General features: G+C 44.7%; 1 protein-coding gene across 2 annotated transcripts in view; it reads right to left on the bottom strand.

Annotated features, from left to right (window-relative positions):
- Positions 1 to 26,025, bottom strand: part of RHBDF1 (rhomboid 5 homolog 1) — a 608,603-nt gene that overhangs the window by 80,288 nt on the left and 502,290 nt on the right. For both annotated transcript variants that reach the window (XM_069647898.1, XM_069647899.1), the window contains 2 exons: positions 5,982 to 6,085; positions 3,458 to 3,521 (listed from right to left, as the gene is read on the bottom strand). In XM_069647898.1, the coding sequence (XP_069503999.1) occupies positions 3,458 to 3,521; positions 5,982 to 6,085 (168 nt within the window). The remainder of the gene's footprint in view (positions 1 to 3,457; positions 3,522 to 5,981; positions 6,086 to 26,025) is intronic.

The raw sequence follows: 26,025 nt of genomic DNA, 5'->3' as shown, positions 1-26,025 counted from the left end.
GTAAGTACAAAAATATACCATGATTTATTGGGCCTTTAAAATACATGCTAAACAAGTAAAACCTCTAGGCAAATCGTGTCACAGACTTACTATAAAATATAAGTGAAGAAAGAAAGCATATGATCCAATAACCAGTGTAAGACAGGTAAGTAGTCAGATGCAGGATATTCAGTAAAGACACATTAGTACACAGAAAGAGTTCCCCTAACATTTTGTGAGGTCAGTCCCAAGATGGTTTGGGTCCTTGTACCCTAAAATGATCAGTTACGTCTATGTAAGCCTATGGAGAACAGGGGGCAAAGGAACAGGTATGTTAACTTACCCATTGACTGATTTCTTCAGAGACCACTGTTGAGGTTACGGAATACGTTGGGGAGACACTCCTCTGGTTGGTCCGGTTTAGGAAGGCCCAGGGGTCACAGGTGCAGAGGTCACTTTGGGACGCAGGATTTTGCTTCGGACGGTCGCAGTGCTTGAATCTCGTTTCCAGACACCGTACTGCTGAACACCCAAACAAGAGGAGCAGGCAACCCCAGACCACCTCTAGGATAGGAAGAAGATGGTTTGCAATGGGAGTCATCACAGTCAGGTGACAGGTGATCTTCCAGGGCCGGACAAAGGAGCAGGTCCTGCATGGCTTCTGTTAATGCAAGATCGCTAAAAATGCAAGAACTGGCATCTTGTTGTACAAGATGACGAGTGTTTGAGTTCCAAGGATGCACTCGGAACGACAAAGGCTGCAGTGAGGTAGCACAAAAGAGAGAGCTGGTCAGTCCACAGATTGGATAAGGCACACTTCGAAGACTCAGAATTCATGGATCGTCACGCAGGGGTCGAGACTGGTTGTTCCTAATGGTCCAGGGGTTGAAGCACTGACAAGGGCCTTCTTAAGATGATGCAGAGGAGCAGGGCTTCACTGGGACTTCACTGGAGTTGGTGTTGGTCAGCTGCAGGCATCGTCCTCTGGTCGTCAGTGGGCTGCTCTTCTTTGTAGAGGACTTGGCTCCAATGAGGATCTAAAGAATGGCTACAGGAATCCTTCTTTTATCCAAGATTCAGATTGGAAGCTCATCAAGGACCACCAATGGTAAGGATCTGCAACATTCAAAATGGAAGTGGCTATCCAATCACGGATAGCCACTGGCCACATCTGCCCAGCAACAGACATTCAGGCACCAGGATGTGTACTGGGACCAGACAGTCTCAGCCTCCTCATCCGGGCTCACACACAAAACTGCCTCTTTGCCTGGGAAAGTAGTAGCTTCCCTGAGACATGGCTTCCCATATACAACAGTTCCAAACCAGAGAGGGCAGACAGGAGGCCAAAGAGCAATATGGCCAAAGGAAAGGCACAAACCGTGTGGCACGGCCATTTTAGGGTGCTAGTCAATTTTAGTAGCCATTTGCAATAAATGCAAAGGTGCACAAGTAAAAAGTATAAAACAAAGAAGAAAAATATCCACTGCCACCGCCTCACACTAGGCACATTGCAAAAGTAAACAACATGCCATTACAGTAAAAGTAATAAGGATAATATGTATCCTAACCACATTTCACTTTAAGATGCGTGCAATTGTAACAATACAAGAAATGCAGTATAAGAGAAATGGGCCTCATAATAAGTTTGGTAGTATCCAGACGGTAAATCCAGCGGGATACCACCAAATGGTATTACCGTTAGCAGCACTTGGAATGCCAAAATTACTGGCATATTCCAAGTGCTGGCCACAGTCCAGTAGGACTCCATGGGAGGAGTTGCCGGGATTACTGTCACAGTAATACTGGTAGTTTTTGATGTTGGGGTGCTGGAATGACCTCTGAGCTGGAGATAATTCTGGCCACCCCACCAAAAATCTGGAGTATGGTGGTGTGGAAACATGCCGGTGAATGGAATTACCGGCACGTTTATTCCACACTGGCATACTCATGATAAGGCCCATAGTCTCTCAGTATTGATAGTTTTATGGTCTGATCAGTTGCCCCATGCGAATGAGCAAAAAGACAAGGTAAGTAAAGCAGAAGGCTTTACCCACCTCCAAAAATCAGGTCAGCAAAAAAAGGGTGTCCAATAAAAGTTTGGGAAGGAAAGCAGCAAAAACAACATTTTTCCTAATAGTTACAGTAACCATAGTGGTGGGTGATATTTTCTAAACAATACTGACAAGTCTTTCAAAGTACATCTTCAAACTGAAACCTACTCACTGCAACACTGAAGGGGAACCCATCTGTCCTTTGCATTTCCTTATCCAGCTTGCCTTACTGAGGTGACATGATATACATATTTTCTAGGCACTCACTATTTTAGTTACAGAAGTATCGTTTCATTTATTGTATTCATATAGAGCTCACAATGCTGGGCATGCATCAGAATGCTTGCAGAGCAAGGGATGCAGGGATTCAGTTGTTCCTGTGGAAAGGAACACCACTGTATGTTCCTTCTTTCCATCCGGGAGAGGCACAGATGCACTGTTGGATTATCCGGTGCACGAAAAGATGCTGGTGCAGAGCTTCAGTCCTTCTTTGAGCATCAGGCCTTCCTGAGTGCAGGTGTGATTGTATCTCCCTCTAAAGGCAGTGAATTAACACAGCACCCAATCATGAACAAAACATCTTTCTAACAGAGGGGTGGTCAACTAATGTGCAGCCATCCCTACAAGCACACCAATGCACACAGGAAGGGCTCTCACACAAAGAATCCACACTGTCCCAGACAGGCATCTGCATATTAAAGTCAGAAATAGTTTAAGGCCGATTACAGCCTCAGTTCTGGAACACAAACAGTAACCACAGATGGCCACCTCCCCGTCCATACACAAAGAGGAACCCGGCTTAGTCATCAGACCCCCTCAGGTCTGAGTCAAACAAAGACAACCTCCATTTTGTTGAATGGGGGAATGGTCAATAAAGACCCAGCCAAGCAAAATGGATTACAAAGGCAAAATACCAACCACCAGCCTAGACACATGACTAACAGAGACAAGGTACTAACTATCCTTAACATACTAAAGGGTACCTTTGGAGTGCCACTCCGTAAGGCATTGCACATAAAAACACAGAACTGCACTGTCAGACAGGTTTTGGATTAAGCCTGGATGGAAGAAAAACAAAGTCCAAAGTCCAGAAAACCAGCCAAAAGTACAGGGGTCTACCACACGTGATCAAATGCGGGCTCCGTATCTAATACGTTCCTTTTGTTTTTTTCTCAAAATAATCTTACTGTGAATTGAAGTTTAGAGAATTTTTCAATTGCACACAGAGGAGAAGGAGCAGACTGGAAGAGCAGACTATTGCAGTTATGCTAATGCCACATTATATTTAGTTAAAAAAATAATTCTGTTTTAAAATGTTAGACCATAAACTACTGCAGTTCATTAAGGTGCCGGCTTACAATTGCATATGTTGAAATAATAAAATAACATTTACTATCAAATGAAACGGGTGATGCTGATAAACTTACCGGCCACTTTGTGATGTCATTGGGCCATTCATGGAGTGGATTGGATGCTGGCTCGTCACAAAACCTGAGCAGAATAAATATGTATTTTGTTTAGCCTCCTAAATGTTTTTATAAGACAATACATGGATTTTTGGATTTATTTATTATATAATACATTTTACTAATGCTCTTTTGTAATTTAATTGACATTGTGCCATTCACTAAACAATTATATTGCAGACTAATAGGTTTGCATTACAACACAATGATGAAGACGTTTCAGGTGTGCTTAGGCACACAGTCAAGCAATGGGAAAGACGCCCGGCTGTGTCTTGGCAGAAGTTAACAACCTATGGGTAGGTACTTCAGAAGACGAGCCCTCCATTAATGGTCACTGCAGACAAGATGTAGCATTGACAACTCTGCTACATCACGTCTGACTTTACTTGATGTCTTTGGTTTGAGGCAAATCAAGAACAAATACATGACATATGATGTGTCATAGTAAAAATAAATTCACCACTATGCCTTTGCTTTTGTTTAGCCTTGCCACCCATCGATGGATAAGGAATCAAATTTAGGGACACCGTATTGACAAATTGCCTACTTCTATGCATGGAATGGCTGCCTTAGACACAAATAAATATAATGTCTCATAAAATATCACCTGCACGACCTAACAGACCTTAAAATCGTCTATGAGCACAAGGTAACACAGTCTGGTGTGTGCTCATGTTGTATTGTGGCCCCACAAACTATCAATAGAGGAGGCCATCGTTAGTGAGCACATGAAATATTAACCAGCAGAGAAAGAACTGAAAATGTATCTACAACATGAGCAACTCACTGGCCTCTAATATGTGTTCTAATGTAAGAGTACACTGACCAAGTCAAATAATAAATAAGGGCTTTTAGAGTTAGATATATCCATTCTCTTAGGTTAAGAGGTTTCTTCACACTTGCCTATCTTCAACACATTTTTCCAGTAGCTTTGTGCAGGAATTTGGTCTGGGCAAAAGGTGGACTACGGTGACGGATGTACTGGAATATGTGCTTTTACATCCATTGTACAGACGGGTAGGAAACAGACACATAGGACTGCTTCACAGACAGAGCGAGCTCCCTGGATATGTTTGGAGCAGGAGTGCGCATAGTAACACAGGAAGAAACTACTATTATTACGGTCTGATTGGAAGAAGTAAGCTTTTAATGTCCATGAATAACTAGGTGCAAAGGAATAATTATTACAAAAACGTTTCCATTTTCCAGTTAAAAAATGTCCTCGCTTAAAAAAAAACTCTCATTGCGAGTTGGATTTACAGTTGTAATCTCTAAAAATATATTTTACTCCCAACTTTAAACAACAGGGAGAAACAGTACTCCCACTTCAAAGTTTTATCTGGAGCACTGCTTTCAACTGTACTCAGTTTTAAAAATGTCTGCCAAGTAAATACATTTTCATGAACTTAAACTTCATTCTGAATCTGCTAAATTTGCTCTACAGTTCACAAATATGAGCACAGGTTATGCTAATTTTGTACAATTCTTGTTGTATCATAATCAACAATTCTACATGCCTTGGCTCACCATGACACTGTGCAAGGCCCGAGGTCTGGCCATATCCAGGCTTTGTGTCCTTAAGCACTTTGCGCATAAGCCTATGGTTTTGGTAACCATGACATAAATGAGGAAACCAAACAAAAAATTCACGTTTTTTTGCTCGCTATTCAGGAAACTTTTGCAAACAATTGAAAATGTGTATTCCTGACAAATAACCCATCCCAAATGTTGTTGTGGGCTTAGGGAAGTAAGCGGTAGAGCTTTGCGGTCTGTGTTTTCTTGGGGATGGCTTCAACATGCCCAGGCTTACCATGCAGTGAGTAATTTCCAGGACACCACCTCTACATCTTTCCTCTTGGCACTGGCACCCATAAAATACAGTGGAGTCCCATGATAAATTTGGTCCAATTGTACACAACTCCTCTACCTTTTCCTTCTCATGCCTTCCTGTGCGCACCTCATCTATCCCTCGCCTTCATCCAAACTATCTACCCACCTTTGCTTCTCCCTACCACTACTGAATGTTCCATCATACTCCTCCTTTGCCTCCGACAGGCAAAGCACTTCTACGCCTTACACTATGGCGGATGGCGCTATACAAATGCAAGATAACATGTTTCCGTTTTTTTTTTGCTTTGCTCTGAAGATTAATACTCCAGTTTCTTTTAATGAGAATATTTATTTTTATTTCCTGCCATTCTTGTTTTGCCTTTTGATCGGTTGCACAGGCAACTTAAAGCTTTCGACATGGCAGCCAGGTTCGCCCTCTGTAAAAATCATACATGCATACAGTAAGGCTAACACGTTTCACAGATGAGGAGGCACAGTTGTATATGCCCTTTTTTGTAATATAGCACTGCCAAATGAGTCAACAAGTTACTTTGAGTACTGCTGTAACTCTTCAAGCCCAAATGCTCCTCTGCCTCTTCCTCCATTGGCCTACATTTACAAGAAATCTAGTTTTTTTTTTTTACAATCAACGTACCTTGGGTCCTGATGACAAACAGATCCGAATTGCCGTTTACTTCTGTTTGAAAACAACGGTGTACTGTCATGATACGGCCACTTCACCCACACCGCAAGAGTTGACTAGAAATACACACGCACATTTGTTAAAATATGAATAAATAGGACCACATGAGATCAAACACAGTTATTTAAACATAGTGAGCGAGTGTGGCGTCTTGCGCAGCACAGCATACTTTAAACCCCTAATCGCTTTATTGGAAGTGGCAGTCCAAGGATTAGATTAGGTTCTGGGCGGGCACACTTTCTGTAGTTTGTGGCTCGGTGGATTAATTAATCCACTTCTGGGATCTGCATTTGACCTCCTGGTAATGCTTTTTCTTTTTTTTAGTTTATAAAATTTTAATATATTGAAAACACAAATTACAGATCAGCAGTCTCAATGACAATAACAGACAAATAAATACCATGGCTATAAAGTATAAATCAGATGTAATACCAGAGGGCAAAAATCCAAGTTGCAAGCTACTAGTAAACCATAAAGTGCCACTCGCTACCTCACTTAGATACATACACACATCACATAAAATTACTTGCTCACCACAAGTGAAATATCTCTAGCCAATGGCTAGTAAAGAGTGCACATTTTGCACCCTGGTAATACTCAAATATTAAATGGTGAAAGAATAAGTCAATTGAGATTTATAGTAAAAAGAAAAAGAGGAACAAAAAGCAGATATTCATGGAGTGAAGCAATAAGAAAAATCTAAATCACAGCCAGACTTGTATCATTCCGAAATTCAAGGGCTCTGAATGACTGTGCCCCCCCCCCACACACACAACTTGCTCTCTCCCTGAGACAACACAAATGTAATCAATACAGGACAATGAATTGCGCGGGAGGGAACAAAAGGTCAAATCAATATCTGTGGGATGTGAAAATCTCCATGAATCATAATACCAATTTCTGTTAAACAACTTATAAATTCCATGTGTGATTTATTATTTTTAAATTGACAGGAGGATCTTCTATCCAAAAAAGGATCAATACCAGGGTTCGAAATTGAGGGGAGCTGGGAACTATTTAGCTCCTGCTTATAGCCTAGAAAAGCCTGGTTAGATTAAAACTAGCAGTTGCCAGGACTTACTTTTGGCTCCCCAGGCCAAATGATGTTGAACAAGTGCAACTATGTGAACTTAACTCTGTGCATTTGGGACAATCTAAAAAGAAACATTAGGACACAGCTATATGACATTTAAAGCACAATGGTTCTTAAATAATGGATACAATTATTTGTTTGCATTTTATGTGGAAATTAGATTTGTGTAATTATATGTACTAGCTCCTCGTTCCCCACTGGTAGCTCCTGGTGACCGGTTACTGCTGGATACCCAAGTGCTATTTGTAGCTCCTGCTTACCCAATCCTAATTTCGAGCCCTGAATAATATTCTTAAAACCTCCACATAGTACCCAATTAGGGAGGCCTGTTTGTAGTATCTTCAATTTCAGATCTCACCAGAATTTGGGAACAGGATGGTTAGGCCCATAAACATTAAGAATCTAAAAGATCTGACAGCCAATTAATAATTTAGCTAACCCCCATCTACCCATATTATCTGCATCTTTATGGAAGATTTGATAATTAGTGCATTTTGTGATTAAAATTGCCACACCATTATGTTTGCCGTCCGCTTGATTAGCAAATACCTTGCCTAACCAATATCTTTTCAATTTCATGGACTTGTGTAGTGATAGATGGGTCCCTGTAAGCATGCAATAGTTGGTTTGAATTTATTGATTTGAGCTAAAACCTTTGTCTCTTAATTGCATTATTAAGACCCTTAACATCCCATGTCATACATCTTAAGGTCATATTTGAAATAGGGAGAACAAACATTATTCTAAGTGAATACATAATTAAGACTTGTTTCAAACCAAGAAACTTCAGATAAAACCATTGGATAATATATAACTGAACAAGGATGATGCTGTTTAGACTGCTAAAAAAAGAAAAAAATCAAAAAGGGGAAGACAAATCATTAAAAAAGCAAGCATTGCAACAACTGACCACATGGTCTTGTGAAGTGAAAAAATTTAAAGATTATATTGTTCAAAATTAATCCACCCATTAGGCAAGAAAAAATCAAGTATGATAAAAAACAAAAGCAGACAGGTCAGAGTCCCAACGCCGGGTGCAGAAAGGATGTGTAATTGCATCCAAAAGTGGACGAAATAGCAAGTCAAAACAGGAGCGGTTACCCGCTCCAAAATAGTTCTTAATCTTGAAAAAAACATTTTTTGAGTAATTTTTTAATGGGATCGCAGCATAGGATAACAACTGGAAGGAGAAGGCAGCACATCAGGTGTGACCAGTGGTACTAATATCCATAGCTTCAATGTTTTGAAGTTTTATGAAGTTCTTTAGGCTGATTGAATCTTTGAATGAAGAGGTTTTGCTATTGATTGTGATTTTAAAGGTACAAGGGTGGATCAGGCCATATCTTACATTTAATTGCTTGAGCTCAGGGTGATAGGAAAGCAATACTTTTCTCCTTTGAGCAGTAGTTTTAGATGCATCCTGTGAGACGGAAATCCTGTGCCCATTCCATGCTAGATGGTCTATTCCTTTTGCAAGATCAACTGAAGTTGCGTATACTCAAGAAGCAAACAAATTATTGTTCTAGGCATTTTTGTTTTGTGTGGATCTGTTTTCCTGGGCCCAATTCTGTGTGCCCTTTGTATATTGGGGACAATCAAATGAGAATCCAGGATGTTAGGTAAGGTTTTCTTAAGAGGGCAACATCTTCTCCCTTCAGTCCCTCTGGAAAATCAAAAATACACAGGTTATTTCTGCGATTTCGGTTCTCCAAATCTTCATTTTGTGTTTGCAGTGTATGGGATACATTACTCACCGTAATCGTATTTCTGATGCTTGTATCTGCTTAGATTCACATGCTGTGCATAGGCTGACATCTAGTGGAAGCTGCGGAGTATTACAGTTTGTTTTTCGAAACTCGAAAATTGGGCATCGACAAAGGGCGTGCCAGTAATACTATCCCTAGTGTGACGTCCACTGTACCCATGATCCCTCACGCGTTTAGGACCCTCAGATTGTATTTTTTCTGACATGAGGTAGCATGAGGAGTAGCGTGAGTACAGATGATCCAAGCAGATAGAAGATAGATAAGATAAGATAAGACTACAAGCATCCATGCGCCTTCTCTCAGAGGGGAGGAAGGGTGGGTCGCATGTGAATCTAAGCAGATACAAGCATCAGAAATACGATCACGGTGAGTAATGTATCCCTTCTGAGGCTTGTGGAATCTGCTTAGATCACATGCTGTGCATAGATTAGCGAGCAGTGTTAGAAGGAGGTGGGATTTGAGAAGGGTCATGCGCAAATAAATGTCTTAGAACCGCTTGCCCACTTGAGTATCTGTCTTGGAATGGGTGTCAATGCAGTAGAGCTGAGTAAAAGTGTGAATAGAGCTCCAAGTAGCTGCTTTGCAAATGGTGTCAAGGGGAACATTTGCAATGAAAGCCAGAGTGGCCCCAATGCCTCTTGTCGAGTGGGCTCTGGGCGTAAAAGGCAAAGTTTTGTCAGAAAGAGAGTAACACAACTGGATACAGTTGACAATCCACTTGGAGATGGCACCCTTAGAGACACGATCTCCCTCTTTGCCTGTGGCTACGGAGACAAACAGTTGATCTATTTTCCTAAGCGGTCTGGTCTTGTTTACGTAGTAAAGGACCGCCCTATGCACATCTAGGGTGTGTATTTTAACCTCAGCCGAGCTTTGTGGGTTTTGGAAGAAAGCCGGAAGCTCGATGGACTGGTTTACATGGAATTTGGAAATAAACTTAGGTGAGAACCTAGGGTGTGTCCGTAAAACCAGCTTATCCTTATGAATAGTAAAGAAAGGATCCTGCACTGACAGAGCCTGAATTTCACTGACCCTTTTTATGGATGTAATGGCTACTAAGAAGGCAGTCTTATAGGTCAAGTGTTTGAGACTTGTCTTATGCATGGGCTCGAATGGGGGGCCCATGAGTTTAGGTCCCATCCTGGTGGTGGGTTAGATATAGGAGGATGAAGTCTCTTTACTCCCTCCATGAAGGCTTTAACCACGGTTACCTTCCACCACGACACCTTGCTATGTGAGGTGGTGTATGCGGTCAGTGCTGCCAGGTGTACCTTTAGTGAGTTGAAAACCAACCCTGCGTCCAGCAGGTGGAGCATGCATGTCACGATTGTGGAAGGAGTGCAATCAACTGGGTTGATTTGTTTATACTGGCACCAGATAACGAATATCTTCCATTTGTCGAAGTAGCAATGCCTCGTGTTCGGTTTCCTAGACTCTTTTAGGATGTCCAGACACCTCTGTGGTAAATTGAGATGTCCAAACTCTATGACCTCAGGGGCCATGCTGCTATCTTCATAGAGTTGGGTTGAGGATGCACCTTCTGACCTTGGTGCTGGGACAAAAGGTTGTACCAGCCCGGGAGTTTGATGGCATCGCACACCGAGAGTCTGCGTAGGTGTGGAAACCACGGTTGTCTCGCCCACATGGGAGCAACTAGGACAAGCGTCATCGACTCTCTGTTCATCTTGTTCACCACCTTCCTGATGAGAGGAGTTGGTGGAAAAGTGTACGCAAACATCCCTGACCAGTTCATCCACAGGGCGTTCCCCAGGGAGTCTGGTTGGGGAAACCTGGATGCGAATCCTGGGCACTGTCTGTTTTCGCTTGTGGCGAATAGGTCTATAGTGGGGAAACCCCACTGAGAGAAGAGATCTTCTACGATATCTCCGTGTAGACACCATTCGTGTTCCTCCGGAAGGGGATCTCTGCTCAAAGCGTCCTCTAGAGAATTGAGATCCCCTGGAACATGTTGAGATGACAGAAAGATGTTCCGTCTGAGTGCCCATATCCAAATTTTCTGGGCAAGTCTGGACAGATTTGGCAAACGAGTCCCTCCTTGCTTGTTCAGGTAGAACATGGCTGTCGTGCTGTCCGTCGGATCTGCACCGACAGGTTCAATAGGTGGGGCTCGAACGCTTGAAGTGCTCTGAAAACTGCCAGAAGCTCTAGCAGGTTGATGTGATTCTTGGCCTCTGTGTGAGACCAGAGACCCTGAGCTGTGTGGTGGAGATGGTGAGCTCCCCATCCTGTGAAGCATGCGTCCGTCGTGACTACTGCCTGTATCTCGGGATCGTAAAAGGGTTTCCCATTGGATAGATTGTCTCTTGTCCACCAGTGGAGGCTTTGTACAAGTGTTGGCGCAACGACCACTAGATCGTCCCACTGACCACTTGCCTGAGAAAACAGTTTCGCCAACCATTCTTGCATGGGATGCATGCGCAGGCGCGCGTGGGGGACCAGGTAAATACATGACGCCATCATGCCCAGCAAACGCATTGCTTTGCGTACTGTTATCTGGCGATCGGTTTGATATTGCGGAATTTGCAGTAGTGTATTCCGAATTCTTTCCTCTGAAGGAAAAGCCAACCCCTCTTGAGTATTTAGAACAGCTCCTAGGAACTGCTTGGAGGTGCTGGGCACCAGACTTGATTTTTTCTCGTTTATGGAGAAGCCCAATTCGAAGAGGAGGTCGATAGTTCTTTGAATGTTTGTCCTGCAAATAACTGGGGTCTCCCCTGTGATGAGCCAGTCGTCCAGATAAGGGTACACTGGGATCGCCTCCCTGCGTAGGTGTTCCGCCGCCACCGCCAGTACCTTGGTGAATACCCTTGGAGCTGAGGCTATCCCGAAGGGCAGTACCTTGAACTGGTAGTGCTGACTGTCCACCTTGAAGCGCAGATATTTTCTGTGCGCTGGGAACATGGAAATATGAAAATAGGCATCTTTCATATCCAATGTTGCCATGTAATCGGCCTTTTTTAGGAGGGGAATTACCTGTTGGAGAGTAGTCATGCGAAATTTTTGGGGCTTGACATACTTCTTTGCAGGCCGTAAGTCCAATACTGGGCGCATTGTCAAATCTTTTTTTGGCACAAGGAAGTAAGTTCAATAAATACCCTTGTTTACCTGGTGTCCCGGGACGAGTTCTATCGCGTCCTTTGCAAGAAGAATTTCGATCTCTTCAAGTAGGATCTTCTGGTGGTCTAAGGAGTGTATTCTTTGTCGTGGAGGGTGGTTTCGGGGACGCTCTATGAGTTCTATGCAGTATCCTGCGGACACTGTGGACAGCACCCATCTGTCTGGGTGAAGATGGAAATGCGTCCCCCTACTGGGGATACGTGAGAAGGGACCCTGAACGGAGCGTCACTGTTTTGGTGGAGGCGTGCCCCCTCCTTTATTGGGACTGCCTCTACCCCTACCACAACCTCTTTTGTTACCCCTGCCATAATTCTGGGTAGACTGCTGCTTAGTGTTCCATGTAGTGCCGTGGCCTTGGGAATAGTTAGAGCCTCTTTGGGAGTTTTGTCCGCGAGGCCGACGAAAATTGCCATTCCCTCTCTGGTTAGGGGGATTGTTGGTAAGTTGCCCTAGGGACTTGAGTGTCTCGTACTCGTCCTTGGCATTCTTTAGTGCGTCCTCGACCGCCTTTCCAAACAATAGATCCGGCTCCACCAGCTTATCTATCAATGATGCTTGGGTCTCGGCCTTGAAACCAGACTGCCGTAGCCAAGCATGCCTCTTGATGACCGTGCTTTCAGCAATTAATCTGCCGGCGTTATCCGTGGCATCGAAGGTTGATTTTAAAATGCAACCTGATACGGCTCTCCCCTCGGCCGAAACTCGTGCCAATTGGCTCTTTAAGGGTTCTGGGGCGGAGTCTATGAGAGCCGCGACTTCTTCCCATTGATGGCAGTTGTAACTAGCCAGCAGGGTGGTGGAGTTTGCAATCCTTGCCTGGTAGGCGGAAGTGGAGGCTACTTTCCTGCCCAAGCCAAAAATCTTCTTGCTCCCCTTGTCAGGGGGAGCTTTGGACGATGACAAGGGTGTTCCCGCCCTCTTATGGGTGTTTGTAACAACCAGGGAGTCCGGTTTGAGATGTCCTTTTATGTATAGTGGGTCAGATTGGGCTGCCCTGAAAAGCTTTTCAATTCTGGGGTTTACTGCCCTAGTGAGATTGGGGTTAACCAGGGAAGGGTCTATCCTCCTTTGTATAGACTTAAGGATAGGGATGGCCTGAGCAACAGGTCTCCTCTCTCCCACCAGTTCCTTTGCAAAGTCCCTCTCTTCCTGAGCACCTTGGGTGTCAATGTGGAAGTGCTGTGCCGCTCAGGACAGGACCTCATTCAGGAGAGGTTGGTTGTCGACCGGTGAGTCGGTAACCACGGGCTCTTTCTCTACTGGGGAATCTACCCTGTATGTATCTGGGTCGTCCTCTTCCTCCTCCTCCTCCCTCTTGGTCCTCATCATCCCCGTAATAGCCTGTCCCAGTTTGTTCTTCGAACATGCCCACTTCTGGATCCTCAACAAAGGATGGATCTTCCTGGTATTGAGAATAGGGCTGTATATAGAAGGGGTTTGAAGCTAGAGTTGGTGCTTCACCCCGGGACTTCCTACTTGGGGGTATTGGATCCTTTGAGCCTGAGGGAGTTGCCTCTTCTGGTGTATAAGAGAGAAAGTGTTCCGGGTTCTTGGCATAGAAATCTGCCAATGATGACATCCTTGACATTACTCTGTCTATGTCCTCACTGGACCATTCCTTTGAACTGGGAATAACTCTTTCCTGGAGTGTTTCTCTGTTTTATCCTGACTAGACCTACTGGCCTGAACAGGGGCCTTAAGGATAGGGGTTTGAGACTTGTCTGTCTGTTTAGGTGGAGTAGAATGTAGTTTAGGAGAGGAAGTAGGCTGGGACTGCTTACTTCGTTGTTTTTCCCCCCTCCCCGTGGGTGGAAGAGTGCTTCCCCGACTTTTGGGCCCTATCAGAGCTTTTCGATGCCTGGCGTCGAAATTCGGGGGTAGAGTCCCTGTCTCTGGAGAGTATAAGGGATTTGGTAGCAGCCTTGCCGCTGCCTGCAGACGCCGATTCCTGGAGTGCGGCTTGGGGGTAGAGGTCGGCGTCGTCCTCTGACGACCGAACCTCAGTCACTAAGGGGAGCGAGTCACTTTTAGCAACAGTGGAGGGTTGCTTGGTGTCATGAGTCGATCTCGAATGCGAACGCCCAGAGGACACCGACTCGGTGGACCGTTCTCTACGTGCCTCTTGCCGAGAACTCGACGCGCGCGTCGAGTCTCGGTTGGACTTCTGTTTGCTGGAAGTGGTGTGGGTAGCGCTCGTGTCGCCGGGGGTCTTCCCCATAGCTCCCCTGCCGGACAACCTTCCGAGGTCGGGGACTTGCGCTTGGCTGTCCATCGACGCCACATTGCCCTCGCCGTCCGAAAGTACGGTGTCGCTGCCATCGCTGAAGGCACCCTCCGCGGCCATGGCCTCTTGTCGCCTGGCGTGGTGGGCCCAACACTTTGTCGAACGGTCCTTAAGGGACTTCGGTTTAAACCGACTGCACGCTCTGCAATTCGCCTCGGGGTGGTCCCTCGGCAAGCAGAGGTTACACGTGGCGTGTCTGTCAACCCAAGGATACTTGCGGTTGCACTTGGGGCAAAATTGAAAGGGGGTACCCTCCATACGCACCCTATGGCAGCGGGTTGGGAGTGTAGGAATATAAGTAATGTACCTATATTAAACAGAGTGTAGGATATGTGCCACCCCCCACTCTCCCTACTTGCAGGGCCGAGTCCAGAGGACTTCCGAGGCCCGGGCCGAGGCCAGAGGCCGTCCGAGGCCCAAATCCGTTGCTGTAGCCCGACGGTTGAATTTTCTCTGATCCGGTGTCGAGTGTCGATGTTCGGAGACGCGGCGTAGAGGTGGAATAAACGGGGACATATATAACAATATTAGCAAAATCTGACTAAGTCAGGGAACTCCGCTCAGGCTTCCGACCAGCATGGCGGAAAAAACAATCTGAGGGTCCTAGACGCGTGAGGGATCATGGGTACAGTGGACGTCACACTAGGGATAGTATTACTGGCACGCCCTGTGTCGACGCCCAATTTTCGAGTTTTGAAAAATAAACTGTAATACACCGCATGTGATCTAAGCAGATTCCACAAGCCTCAGAAAAATTGATTCTTCCATATGGTCAACTCGAGTGGCAATATCTTCCGCCACACTAATTCTTCTTACAACCTTTTCTATTTTTTTTTCAAAGTTTGCCCAGCGTTCATCCATTTGTTGGAGTTTAAGATTGGTGGTTTCCATAAAAGGCTTGAGTGCTCTTATTTTCAACAAAATGGTTTCCTTATTAGACTCTGTTTGAGCAGGAGGAGGGGGGGGTCACATTTTGGCCTTTTTAAGGTGGCTGCCCCTTGTGCTAATGCTTCTTTGTTAGTAGAGGCTTTAGCCTGAGATTTTAGTGAGGCCATAATGAGAGGCACAGTAACTCAGCCGGGATATATTTCAAATGTACTGAGAACCCCCTCACAAATTCCTGCTATTGATGTAGTTATATGTTACAGTTACAGCATGTCTTCTATAAATACTTTGAGGAAGACTGGCAAAATAGTTGTGTGATATTGTATTGAGGCTAGACCTCTTGTTGGTTAATTGCTGAAAATGAAGAGCTGTTCTTGACAGAAGGTTCATTTATTCACATATGGCATTTAATGAATAAGCAAAAATACAAATAATTATATCACACCAAGAAATCAAGTGCCAAAACTATTCTGTATTTATATGCTTCTTGAATATATCCCTAAAAATGAATAATAGAACTTCAAAAATCAGTCTTCCATGCATATAAAAGCTTTATATGATGGCTAGTCCTCCCGAGATGAAGTTGTAAAGTAAGCAGGCATTAGCTTTAAAAAGAAATGCAAATTAGTGTCCCTCTGGCTCTGTCTTGTGCTGCCATTCCGCAGCGCGCCTAGCCACGCCCCTCATGGCCATGCTTTTGAAGTTGATAAAGTGAGTACAATAAACATCTGTTATCGGTTCATAGCGCCAGGGAACCCCACTAGAAAGTTTCCTTAAGCAATACACCGGTTGTGTTATTTCAGTAAACAATGACATGGCTCCCATCTCTGGATTTGCAGCATCTTCTGAGCATATGGAGAGCATTATGGCTCTGGGCTTCTTAGGAGGCAAAGTTATTGTTTTTGTTCTTGAAGTAATTGGGACATTGTTTTTGGGTGCATTTGAGGGTCTTGTAAGTCAATTAGGTATTTAAAAGGACCCAGTTAACTTTTTGCAAGGTAGAGCCGATTTATTTCAATGTTTTCCAGCCAACCGTCTAGAGGCACTGATACTTATTTCATTTATTTATTGTGTATTTGTAAGGCGCTTATAGATCAAGTAAATTGTGTTCCAAAGCACAACCATGATGTAGACCAGAACGTTTTAACCTAGGTTTAAAAATATTAAGTTATTTCAGTAAGTACTTTATGTAGTTCTTACTATTACTTCCACTACCGGTATGTCTCTCTGGGCTATATTATGTTACATGACACAGCAATTATACTTTGCCAAATCACCACCAAAATGGTCACAGTGTCTGGCTTGGCTGGAGGATGGCATATTGCGCCCCAACCAGTCCAGACCTTAACCTGTGCAAGAAAAGCAGTCCAAGATAAGAGGATGGGACAGTGGGTGAAATGCCACAGACGTTGAGTTTGGGTGATGTAGAAGGAATCTTGGATCTGAGAAGAGGGTGGAAGTGTTGAGGTCCTGAGCACCAATCTCATCTGAGAAACAAGTGCAACTGCTGACCTCTAGGTTTTCAAGGGATTGTCGCCAGAGTTTGGACAGTGGGAGGCCTGGTTATATGTTCCACATGGAGAAACAAAAATCCTGTTTTGGAAATATGTTTATCAAGAATACTGATAGCCATCTCTGCTTTGACAGAGGTCAGAAATCTTTCCAGGGTTTTGTATCTATTTTATTATTTGATCTGCATTGGAAGGGCTGGGTGGAGGGTGCATGGCAGGGGTAGAAAGGTGTATACATGATGCTGATTATGAGGAGAGGAGGTTGATTTTAAAGAGTGCAGTTGATGGGGCGATGAATGAGAATATTCGTCATGACACGGGGGTCTGAAATGAAGGGTTGCATAGGAGCTGTTCAGACGAAGACAAATTAGTGGAGAGAGGAATCTATCACTGTGGTGGATTCAGAAAAGTGAGACAGCAGACTTTTATGATCTCATGAGCCTACAGGTGTTCTTTGATTGAGTGCTAGAGGTGGCATGAGTCTTGTTTGTCTGCTTCGCTTCTTCATGGGTGTTGTCAGTTTAACCCCACAGCAAGGTTATATGAGATATTGGATGCTGAACTGTGTTTATTGGTGATCCACAACTTATTTTACATATTCATTAAAGGGTTTTGGTGTGGATCTTGTTGTTGGGCAAGGTATAGTTACAGAGATGTGTGACTTAAGCTATATTGGTCGTAAAAGACAGAAAAAGGTCAGATTGGTGGTTTACGTACAATAGTTGGTTGTGCAAAGGGTTGTGTGCTTATGGCCTGCAAAATTTGTTTTTTTTTTTTTTTTTTAAATGGTGGAAGCAGTTATTGGGCCTATTGCTTGACCAACTACTGCTCAAATTGTTTTGGGTCACATATTTTTTATTTAATTTACAACAAAAATGTAGATTGTGGTTTTGGGTCAGGCAATATTGGTATGGGTGGGAGTGGTGGTGAGGTAAAGTGAGGTGTGCAGAGGGTATCCCCCTGCATTCTGTGGTAAAACGTTTGATTAAAAATAGCAAAATTAAATTAGAGCAGTTAGTTTCTATGAGTAGAGATAGCTGCTTATTTATTTGTTGTTGTTGGGCCTTCAAGTGAGGTATTTCTAAGAGCACACTTTGTTTCAAGGTAAAGGTGTGGTAATTGGTACTATTGCATTGAGGTTTGGCTATGGTACTTTTGAATTGGGTAGCTACGTGGTCCATCCACAGTATGGTGGAAGGCATCGACAGGGGTATGCAGGAGTAGTCTTCGATCAGTTGGCATAGTCCTACTGATTCTAATTCGCTAGTGTCGGTTGAGCCATCAGATTATTTGGAAAACATATCCACTGATGCAAATCTTAGAGTAACATTTTTTTTTTCATTGCTGCAAATCTAGGAATTCTTTTCAAACAATGGATATATCTGAAGCACAGATATGTGATTGGTGCGTTGGAGGCCTGGGAAGCCTGGTGTACAGGGCTGAGCAAGAGTGACTTGCAGATTCCCAGCAGGCCACCTCCTTATGCACTGATTCTGTTCTTCCTCAGACTGATTAATTGCCCAAGGTTTGGTTTAAATAGTTTTAGTGCCATGCGTTAGTCAAGGCCGTGATGAAATGGCAGTTATTTTTGTAGTTTAGCCACCAATTCTGTTTAGTGCATCTTATCTAGATCTAATCTAGAAACATTCATAGGTACTTGACAGGCAGTTTTTGCTGGAAGTGGTTTCATCTTGCTTGTGAGTACATTTGATTTTTTGTAGGTTTTATTTTGGTTCTTAAAGGAAACAGTGTTAGGGAGAATTCTCAGAAATGTGTTAATTCCCTCCACCTTAGAGACCCCCAGAAACTATGCTGTATGTTGAGGACTTGATTTTTTTTTAACCTAGAGAGAGAGAGACCCCTTTCCCACTATCTCATGTATTTTACTGTGATTTCTGAACTTGTGTTTCTTTTGGTAATGGAGCCTGACAAACTCCATAGGCATCATCTTTCACATTGTGTCACACAGCACCTTAAGTGCAGTGGCACAGGGAAATCCTTCAGATTTCCCAAAGGTTTAAATACCTTCTCTGGGATAAACTACTGTTTCCCAGAGCAGTAAAGTGAAATTGACCTTACTTACATTTGTAACTTTCTAGACCCAGCACACACTATCTTACAATAGGGTGCTAGAGGGGTTACCTAGTATCCCCTTTGTCTAGCTTCTCATGTAACATTTTTATGTTACCCGTTCCTCTCTAAATGGCTGGTGGCAGTGGTTTTGTTTTAACTACAGCGGTGTGCATTTACCGCAAGCTGCGTTCGCAGCTGCAGTAAAGCACCCAAGTGTGCCATTTTTGTCAAAATGGGCCGTTCTTCTTTTTTAGCCATGTCTTTGTGGAAAAGGCCTTTTTGAGATTTACTCTGCGTGCCAAACCAGGTTTGGTCCCATTGTTCGCTTTGGATTTGGTGGGATTCACGAGTGAAGCCTGCATCTGGCTCCAGCGTGTCTGGGGTGGGCAGGAAGTGAGGGAGGTGCCCGATACTCCCTGTGCTTAGTCGCCCTAGAGACCCAAATGCACTCTGTAGTGATTGGCTGGCTGACTGTCTGGCAAGGACAGCCACCCTGCTGGATGACTGACAGCTAGGCTGGAATGAATGGGAGAGAACTGAATAATAGGCACGGCTTTTGGCCTGGAAGGCAGAGTTGACCACTTGATGAAGGAACCGGAGAACAGCTTGAAGAGGACGGCTGCTGTAACTCATGGACTGTTGGTTTGCCCAGTTAAAGCCCTGCTGCAGTGCCGAAACACCAAGTTTGCATCGACAGAGAAGCCCCTGCAAGGACAACTTCTCCCCTTGAGTTGGTGGGACCAATCCACTCCAAAGTAAGCCACCTGGACATCCTTCTCGGAGCTGGTTAAATTTCCACAGAGTTGTTGCTGGAAACCGAATAGCCAGTGAGAGGAACACCAGGTTGTGTGCGTTGCTTTTAAGTTGGTCAAGAGCTCCCCGATGATCCTCTGGACTCCCAGGAAGCAGTACTGACCGAGCCTGACCCCCCCACAAGAGAGTGTGGGACCCCAGAAGCAAGGACAGTCCATATTGACAGCCAAGAACTGCAGTGTTAGTATTTGCGGTGGTCGTGAGGAGCTGAAACACTGAAGTGTCACTTGTTGGAAAGATTGCCGGTTGCAAGCGGTGACCATCCCATTGCAATTCAGGAGACCCCAGACATCTTCCCTCTTGTCCCCACGACTGATGCCCAGTGAGATCTGCAGAGCTTCTCAGGAACAAGTCATCTGCTGCACTTTTTCTTCAATACAAAGGTACTGTAAAAGTCTGAGAGAACTTACCTCGCATTGTAGAGTTGCTTGCATCTTCTACCACTCACAAGTCTAAACAGCTGGTGGCCCTACATTTGATTCTTATTTTCTTCAAAGACGTCTAAAACATTGTGCAACGACCTTTCTAATTACCTACCCTAGGTGCTTCATCCTGTATGAGACTTCTCGCCATTGACTTTGGCCTAGCCTACTATACTGAATGACTCTGCTGAGGGGATCCAAAAGTATTTGCCTGCTTAAGAATATTTGTGGTCTCGTGTTTGTTCTAATGACCTTTCCCTTTTACCAACTTCTAACAGTGTTCTAAATGCAAACAGTAAGATATTAATGTCCCCAGGACCCTAGCTATTGAAGTCGCCTGAGGGTGTAGGTTGTGTCTGTGGGCCATCCCAAAAGGGTCTTTACTGATTTAGAAACTAAAAGTGTATAGTATTAAAGTATATTTGTGTGTTACTTGTTATGTTGTCTCCCTTCTGAAGAAGGCTTATTCTAACTGACTGATACATTAATAATTGTTTATTCAAGAAATCTTGTGTATAAGTGTTTATTTGAATACTTGTCACTGTGAATCTCTGTGTAACTCCCCTACAGCTCACATTGACCCCTCCTGAGATAAGCCTGGCTGCTCAACAAGCTACCAAACTGTGTAGTACAAGCTTATACCAAAGGTTGGGATTACTATTACCTATAGTTTGAATTGTTGTAGTGCAACCTAAAGGTACTGCATACAAGGTTTTCCTAACAAGCAGTGTTAGTAACATTCTTGGCCTAAGAATGGCAGTTAATGAGATTTCCTCTTGATGGCAACATTATCTTGAGTTGCCCATGGTGTTGCATGTGCAGATGGCAATAAGAGAAAAATGTGAGCTCTATTTTGTGTTTAGTCAGTGTGGGTGACTGATGTTGAGAATGAACTGTAGCTAAACGCTATTTGTGATTAGATGTTAACATTTTGTGAGTGGCTAGGATTGACTGAGATTTTCATGCGTTTGTGAATGATTGTTGCATGTCAGTGGCTGTGGGTGAGCAGTTATTCTAAAGTGTCATTGGAAGAGTGGGTTGTGTTTTTGAATGAATCTCAGTGCCTAATGTGAACATTTCTGATTGTTGTTTGTGAGTGGCTGAGTATGAGTTGGGCTGGGCTGTCAGTGGATGCGGTTGGTTTAAAGGAGTGTATCTGACAGAACAAGATTGAGGGCGCCGAGAAGGCAGAATGAGTGCAAGCACTGCAAAAAAAAGTAAGCACATTTTGAAGGAAAAAGAACTTGGACCTGTACACAACTGCTTTGTGCTCACTAAAGGCTTTTACAACTTCACTACTGTGACCATGTTTGGATCTTTACCACTGCAACCATGTTTGTGTGAATGCAATCACAGTTCACCTTCAGAGTCTTTAAAACAAATCTGACTTTTTAAATGGCGGGAACAGATTACCTTAAAGTGCACTTTGTCTTTCAGTAACTTTATGGGTAGGCTAGCCCCTCTTGACTATTCCTCCAACTGGGATATGCAAGAGGGTTTCCTCTACACTTTGGAAAAGGTCGAAGAGCTGGTTTGTGCTGCATTCACATAGCAATGCCTCCCTACATACTATTCTCTCAGCGCAGACAACCATTTGGTCTCTCAATGTTGGAACATTGGCCCCATAATACAAAAGTAGATTGTGAATGAGGGTATCGCCTTGCATGTGGGATGAAACAAATCCAAAAAGAGCCCTGTTTTCTACACCCTAAAGATCCACTAGTCCGGTTCTCACAGTCTGATAATGGCACTCTGTGCCAACACATGGCCTAAGGAGTTTTTTAATCTGTCAAAAGAACAGAAAGGATATGCAAAAACATTCAATACTGATCATCAAACATTCACAAGATCCATCTACCTGTATCCATGTTCAAAACAGATTTCCTCATTTCGATTTAGTACATTATGCCACCACCTCTGTGCAAACAATACAGAACTCTACAGTTTTCAGTCAGAAAAATGAAAGAAATTACAAATCCCAGACTTACAGCCCTATTTTGCCAAAATCCAAAACCAACCATACTTGTAAAGAGGCAGGAGGAGAGGTAACTAAAGTAACCTTAAAAATGCGGAAAAAAGTATTCCAAGATGGCCGCCGATAGGAGAGCATCGTAATCAAGGCTCTCATGTCCATGCAAGACCAGAGAATGAATTTTTGAGACTCAATACCCTCCCCAGGCGTTTCAAAGAGCAGACATAAGGTCCGGAAGCAGTGGGGGCCAAATTCTTGCCCTCACAGAGAAGTGCGATAGAGGAATCTGCCAGAATTAGAAACATCCCCTGAGCCGCCTTGCTCGCACGTAAAAAAAGAACATCTGAGCCGGGGGCGGGAGAGTGCAGATTCAGAGCTGTGCCGGTGAATGCGGAATGAGAGGCGTGGGTGAGGCCTCTGAATTGTAGCGCGCTGCGGCTGGGGCATAAAATTAGACCACCGGAGCACGGACCCAGGCTACTGGGGTCTAGTTGTCAGCCCACGAGCGAGGTGGACTCATAGCAGAGGGAAAAAAAGAGGGTACATCAATGCCACCCACGCACATGCGAGGACAGAAGGAGAAATCGGATGGGCGGAGGTGGCCAGAGTGAGAAAACAGCAGAGGCAGAGCAGGATGTGCGGTAAGTGGAGGCAGGAGAGGAGCAAGCCGGAATGGAAAAACAGAGTGGAGGAGAGACGGGTCGATAGGTCTGACAGGGTGAAAGGGCCGACCCAGCAGAGATTAATAGCCTACAGCAGAGCAAGCTGAGGCCCCGGGAAGTGAGAACCCCAGAGAGCGATCAGGGGACGACCTGCCCAAAGCAGTGGAAGGTGAGAAAGGTTCAAAGAGGCCTCAAAGCAGAGGCAAAATGCCCTTTCGCATCGCCTTTTGACACGCCAGGCGTTGCGCAAAACGACTCATAACCCGGCAACGGGAGGAAAGCTCCGGAGAGCCCACAGGAGCAACATGAGACCAAATGTAAGGGAAACTTGAAGTACAATATCTACAGCCCTTCAGGAAAATCACCAAAAGGGTACCAAGGCCCCAAGGAAAGATCCACGGGTGATGAAAACTCCACGCAAGCAAATCAGAGGAATCACACCCATAAAGGGTAAGAAGCACATAAAGCCTAGGCTGAACCAGAAGAAAGGGCGAAGAAAAAGCCCAAGAATAAAGTAGTAGGCTGGCTACGAGGGGAAACGGCTGCCGAGGGGGCGGGTGGTGAGCGAATATGGCGAAATATTGTCGGGAAGAACCTCCAACATCGCCAAAGGGGGCTAAGAAGCTCCAGGAAAGCAACTTGCAAAAGACGTGCTGCCGGGACGGGGGCTCCCCTCCAGCAGCAGACCAGAGCCACGATCAAGTAGAACATGAGGCGCCTCATGCTAAAGATGGACAGGGATCAGATTGTGACGCAAGAAGTCCTCTGGCAATATTTCACTGACTCGGGCAACAAGATCGCAGACATGGTCCAAAGACAAATGGACATAATGAGGGAAGATCTAGCTTTGGCTCTACAGGATATAAAACAAGATGTGAACAAAATGGTGGAAAGGGTGGACACCAACGAGAGAACACTACAAGAACTTGCAAAGGACTATAGGAAAAAAAAAATCTGGTGGAACAATTGGCAAACGCGACTCACAGCCTAGAACTACAGGCAGAAGACCTAGAAAATAGGACCAGAAGATCGAATATACGAATTAAGTGCCTGTCCAAAGAGGTGCAAGACAAAGATCTCAATGCAGCGACACAAAACATCTTTGCATGCTTGCTGGAAGTAGATAGCTCGTCAGATATAAAAAAATTGACAGAGTGCATCGAGTGGGACTCCGAAGAACAGAACCGGGGGCGGGGCCAAGGGACGTCCTGGCCGCCCTACACAATTATTCGCAGAAGGAAAAGATTTTGGCAAAGTCAAGGAAAGTGGAGCAGTTATCCTACAATGGCTCCGATATACAACTTTTTCAGGAAGAAAGAGAATGTACCAGGTCTTGAGTGTGCTCGGGGAAAAAGATACCCGATACCGCTGGACATTCCCATTTGGCTTGGTGTTCAAATGGAAGGGGAAACAACATCGTATTGCCTCCTGCGAAGAAGCTGCAAGAATCTTGGAAAATTAGGATGTAAACCAAAGCCCGACTGAACCCATAGTGAAACGACAGAACAGAATTAAGAGCTGGGAATGGACACTGGCAAGATCCAAGCAGAACAATAAAAGTGGCTTTGCACCAGAAAGGGTCATCAGGCCCGAGGAGAGGGGGAACACTCTGACAAAGGACACTGCTAATTGAAATGGACAGAGGTAAATGGAACAAACCATTGCTCCAGCCTGGGGAGGGCGATCAGACCTTCTTATAATAGAGGTTCCGGGGCATGGGGAAGGTGGAATCCAGAATGGGCTTGGGTGGACCCGCAGATGCTTACACTGGGGTTCGAAATGGGCTCAATTCTCGAAGGTGATTCGGGGGAGGGGGGCTAGAAGCCTACTGAGCTCACCAAGTGAGCGGGGAGGGAATCAAGGGGGGGTAAGAGGGGGTGGGGAGTCCAAGATCTTAGCGGAAAGCAGAATTTCCTGAGGCACCGCCAGGACAAAAGATAAACACAAGACTTTAAGTATCATCTCTCTGAACATTAATGGGAACTCCCCCATGAAGAGGAGGAAATTAGAAAAACTATAAGGAGGGAAGGGCCAGATATCATAGCCCTACAGGAAACACATGTGCAAGGCAGGGACAGAGATAAAAAAGGTGTATGGGGCTTCCACCAAATCTATCAATGATAAGGGCAAGAGGGGTGGGTTGCTGACAGCTCTTCGGAATAACTTAGACCTTAGAGTCACAGACACGAAGAAGGACACTCAGGGGAGATAACTGGCCCTGAATTTGAAGGGGGGGGTGGAGGGATACATGGCAGCCAGAATGTATGCCCCCAATACTGGTCAAGAAGGGTGCATTTTTCTCACATGTTCACCAGACATCACCTCAAATCGACTACATCAGGTTGTCTTGCGCACTGTTGGGACGAGTAACTGACATAGAGGTGGGGGCAATTGCCCTGTAAAACCATGCACACTTAACCTTGAAATTCAGAAGGAAATTAGGCCCTCCAGGGCTGTGGAAATGGAGGTACCCTGAATATATATTTAAGGATGAAACCCTGAGATTAGGAGATAAGGGAGGGCATTGAGGACTTTTTTAGGGATAATAGTGAGGACACAACTCAGCAGACAAGGTGGGACGCATTCAAGGCGACAATAAGGGGAAGATCATTGCTACACAAGACGGTAGAGATAGTGGCCCTCATTACAAGTCAGGCGTTAAGGGGTTAACGGCGCCGTAAAGAGCGTCGGTGCCGTTAAACCCTTAACGCCTGATTCACACTTTAATGCCTGCTTTCTGCAGGCGTTAAAGTCCAAGGCGCTAAGCGACCTTGGTGCTAATTACGGCACCGTAATTTACGGTGCCATAATTAGTGCCTTCCCCATCCCCATTATGCCCTATGGGGCAAAAATGGGAATGGGGAAGGGCAAATGGTGAATGGGGAATTACCGCCCCACTCACCTTGGAATGGGGTGGTAATTCCGCCATCCACCATGGCGGAATCCGGCATGGACCATGGTGCTAATAGCACCATGGTCCACCGCCTGACTTGTAATGAGGGCCAGTGAGTGCAGACTCATAGAAAAAGAACTGGAGGAGATACTGAAACAGGTTATGAGCCAGATGGGAGTGGGAGCCAGTGGGGAGACAAGGAGGGAATATAGGGCCATAAGAGGTCAACTGGAAGTAATCCAGTCTAGGGCGGCAGACTGTTCCCTTTTATTTCTCAAACAAAAGTACTATATAAAAGCTAACAAAACGGATAGGCTAGTAGGCAGGATGTTGAGGAACGAGAAAAGTCCACAACCATACTAAAGATAAAAGTGGAAAAAAGAAATTAAGGTGGGTTAAAAAAGGGGTAAAGAAAAGGAAGGAGAAGAGGTGGCCAAACATGGCTATGGGAGGTGGAGATACCCATTCATAAAAAATTGAAGTG

This window comes from Ambystoma mexicanum, chromosome 2q (assembly GCF_040938575.1).
Source record: "Ambystoma mexicanum isolate Mex_15411 chromosome 2q, UKY_AmexF1_1, whole genome shotgun sequence".
NCBI classification, from domain to species: Eukaryota; Metazoa; Chordata; class Amphibia; order Caudata; family Ambystomatidae; genus Ambystoma; species Ambystoma mexicanum.
The sequence above is the reverse complement of the archived record's forward strand: the minus strand, read 5'-3'. Positions and strand labels throughout refer to the sequence as shown.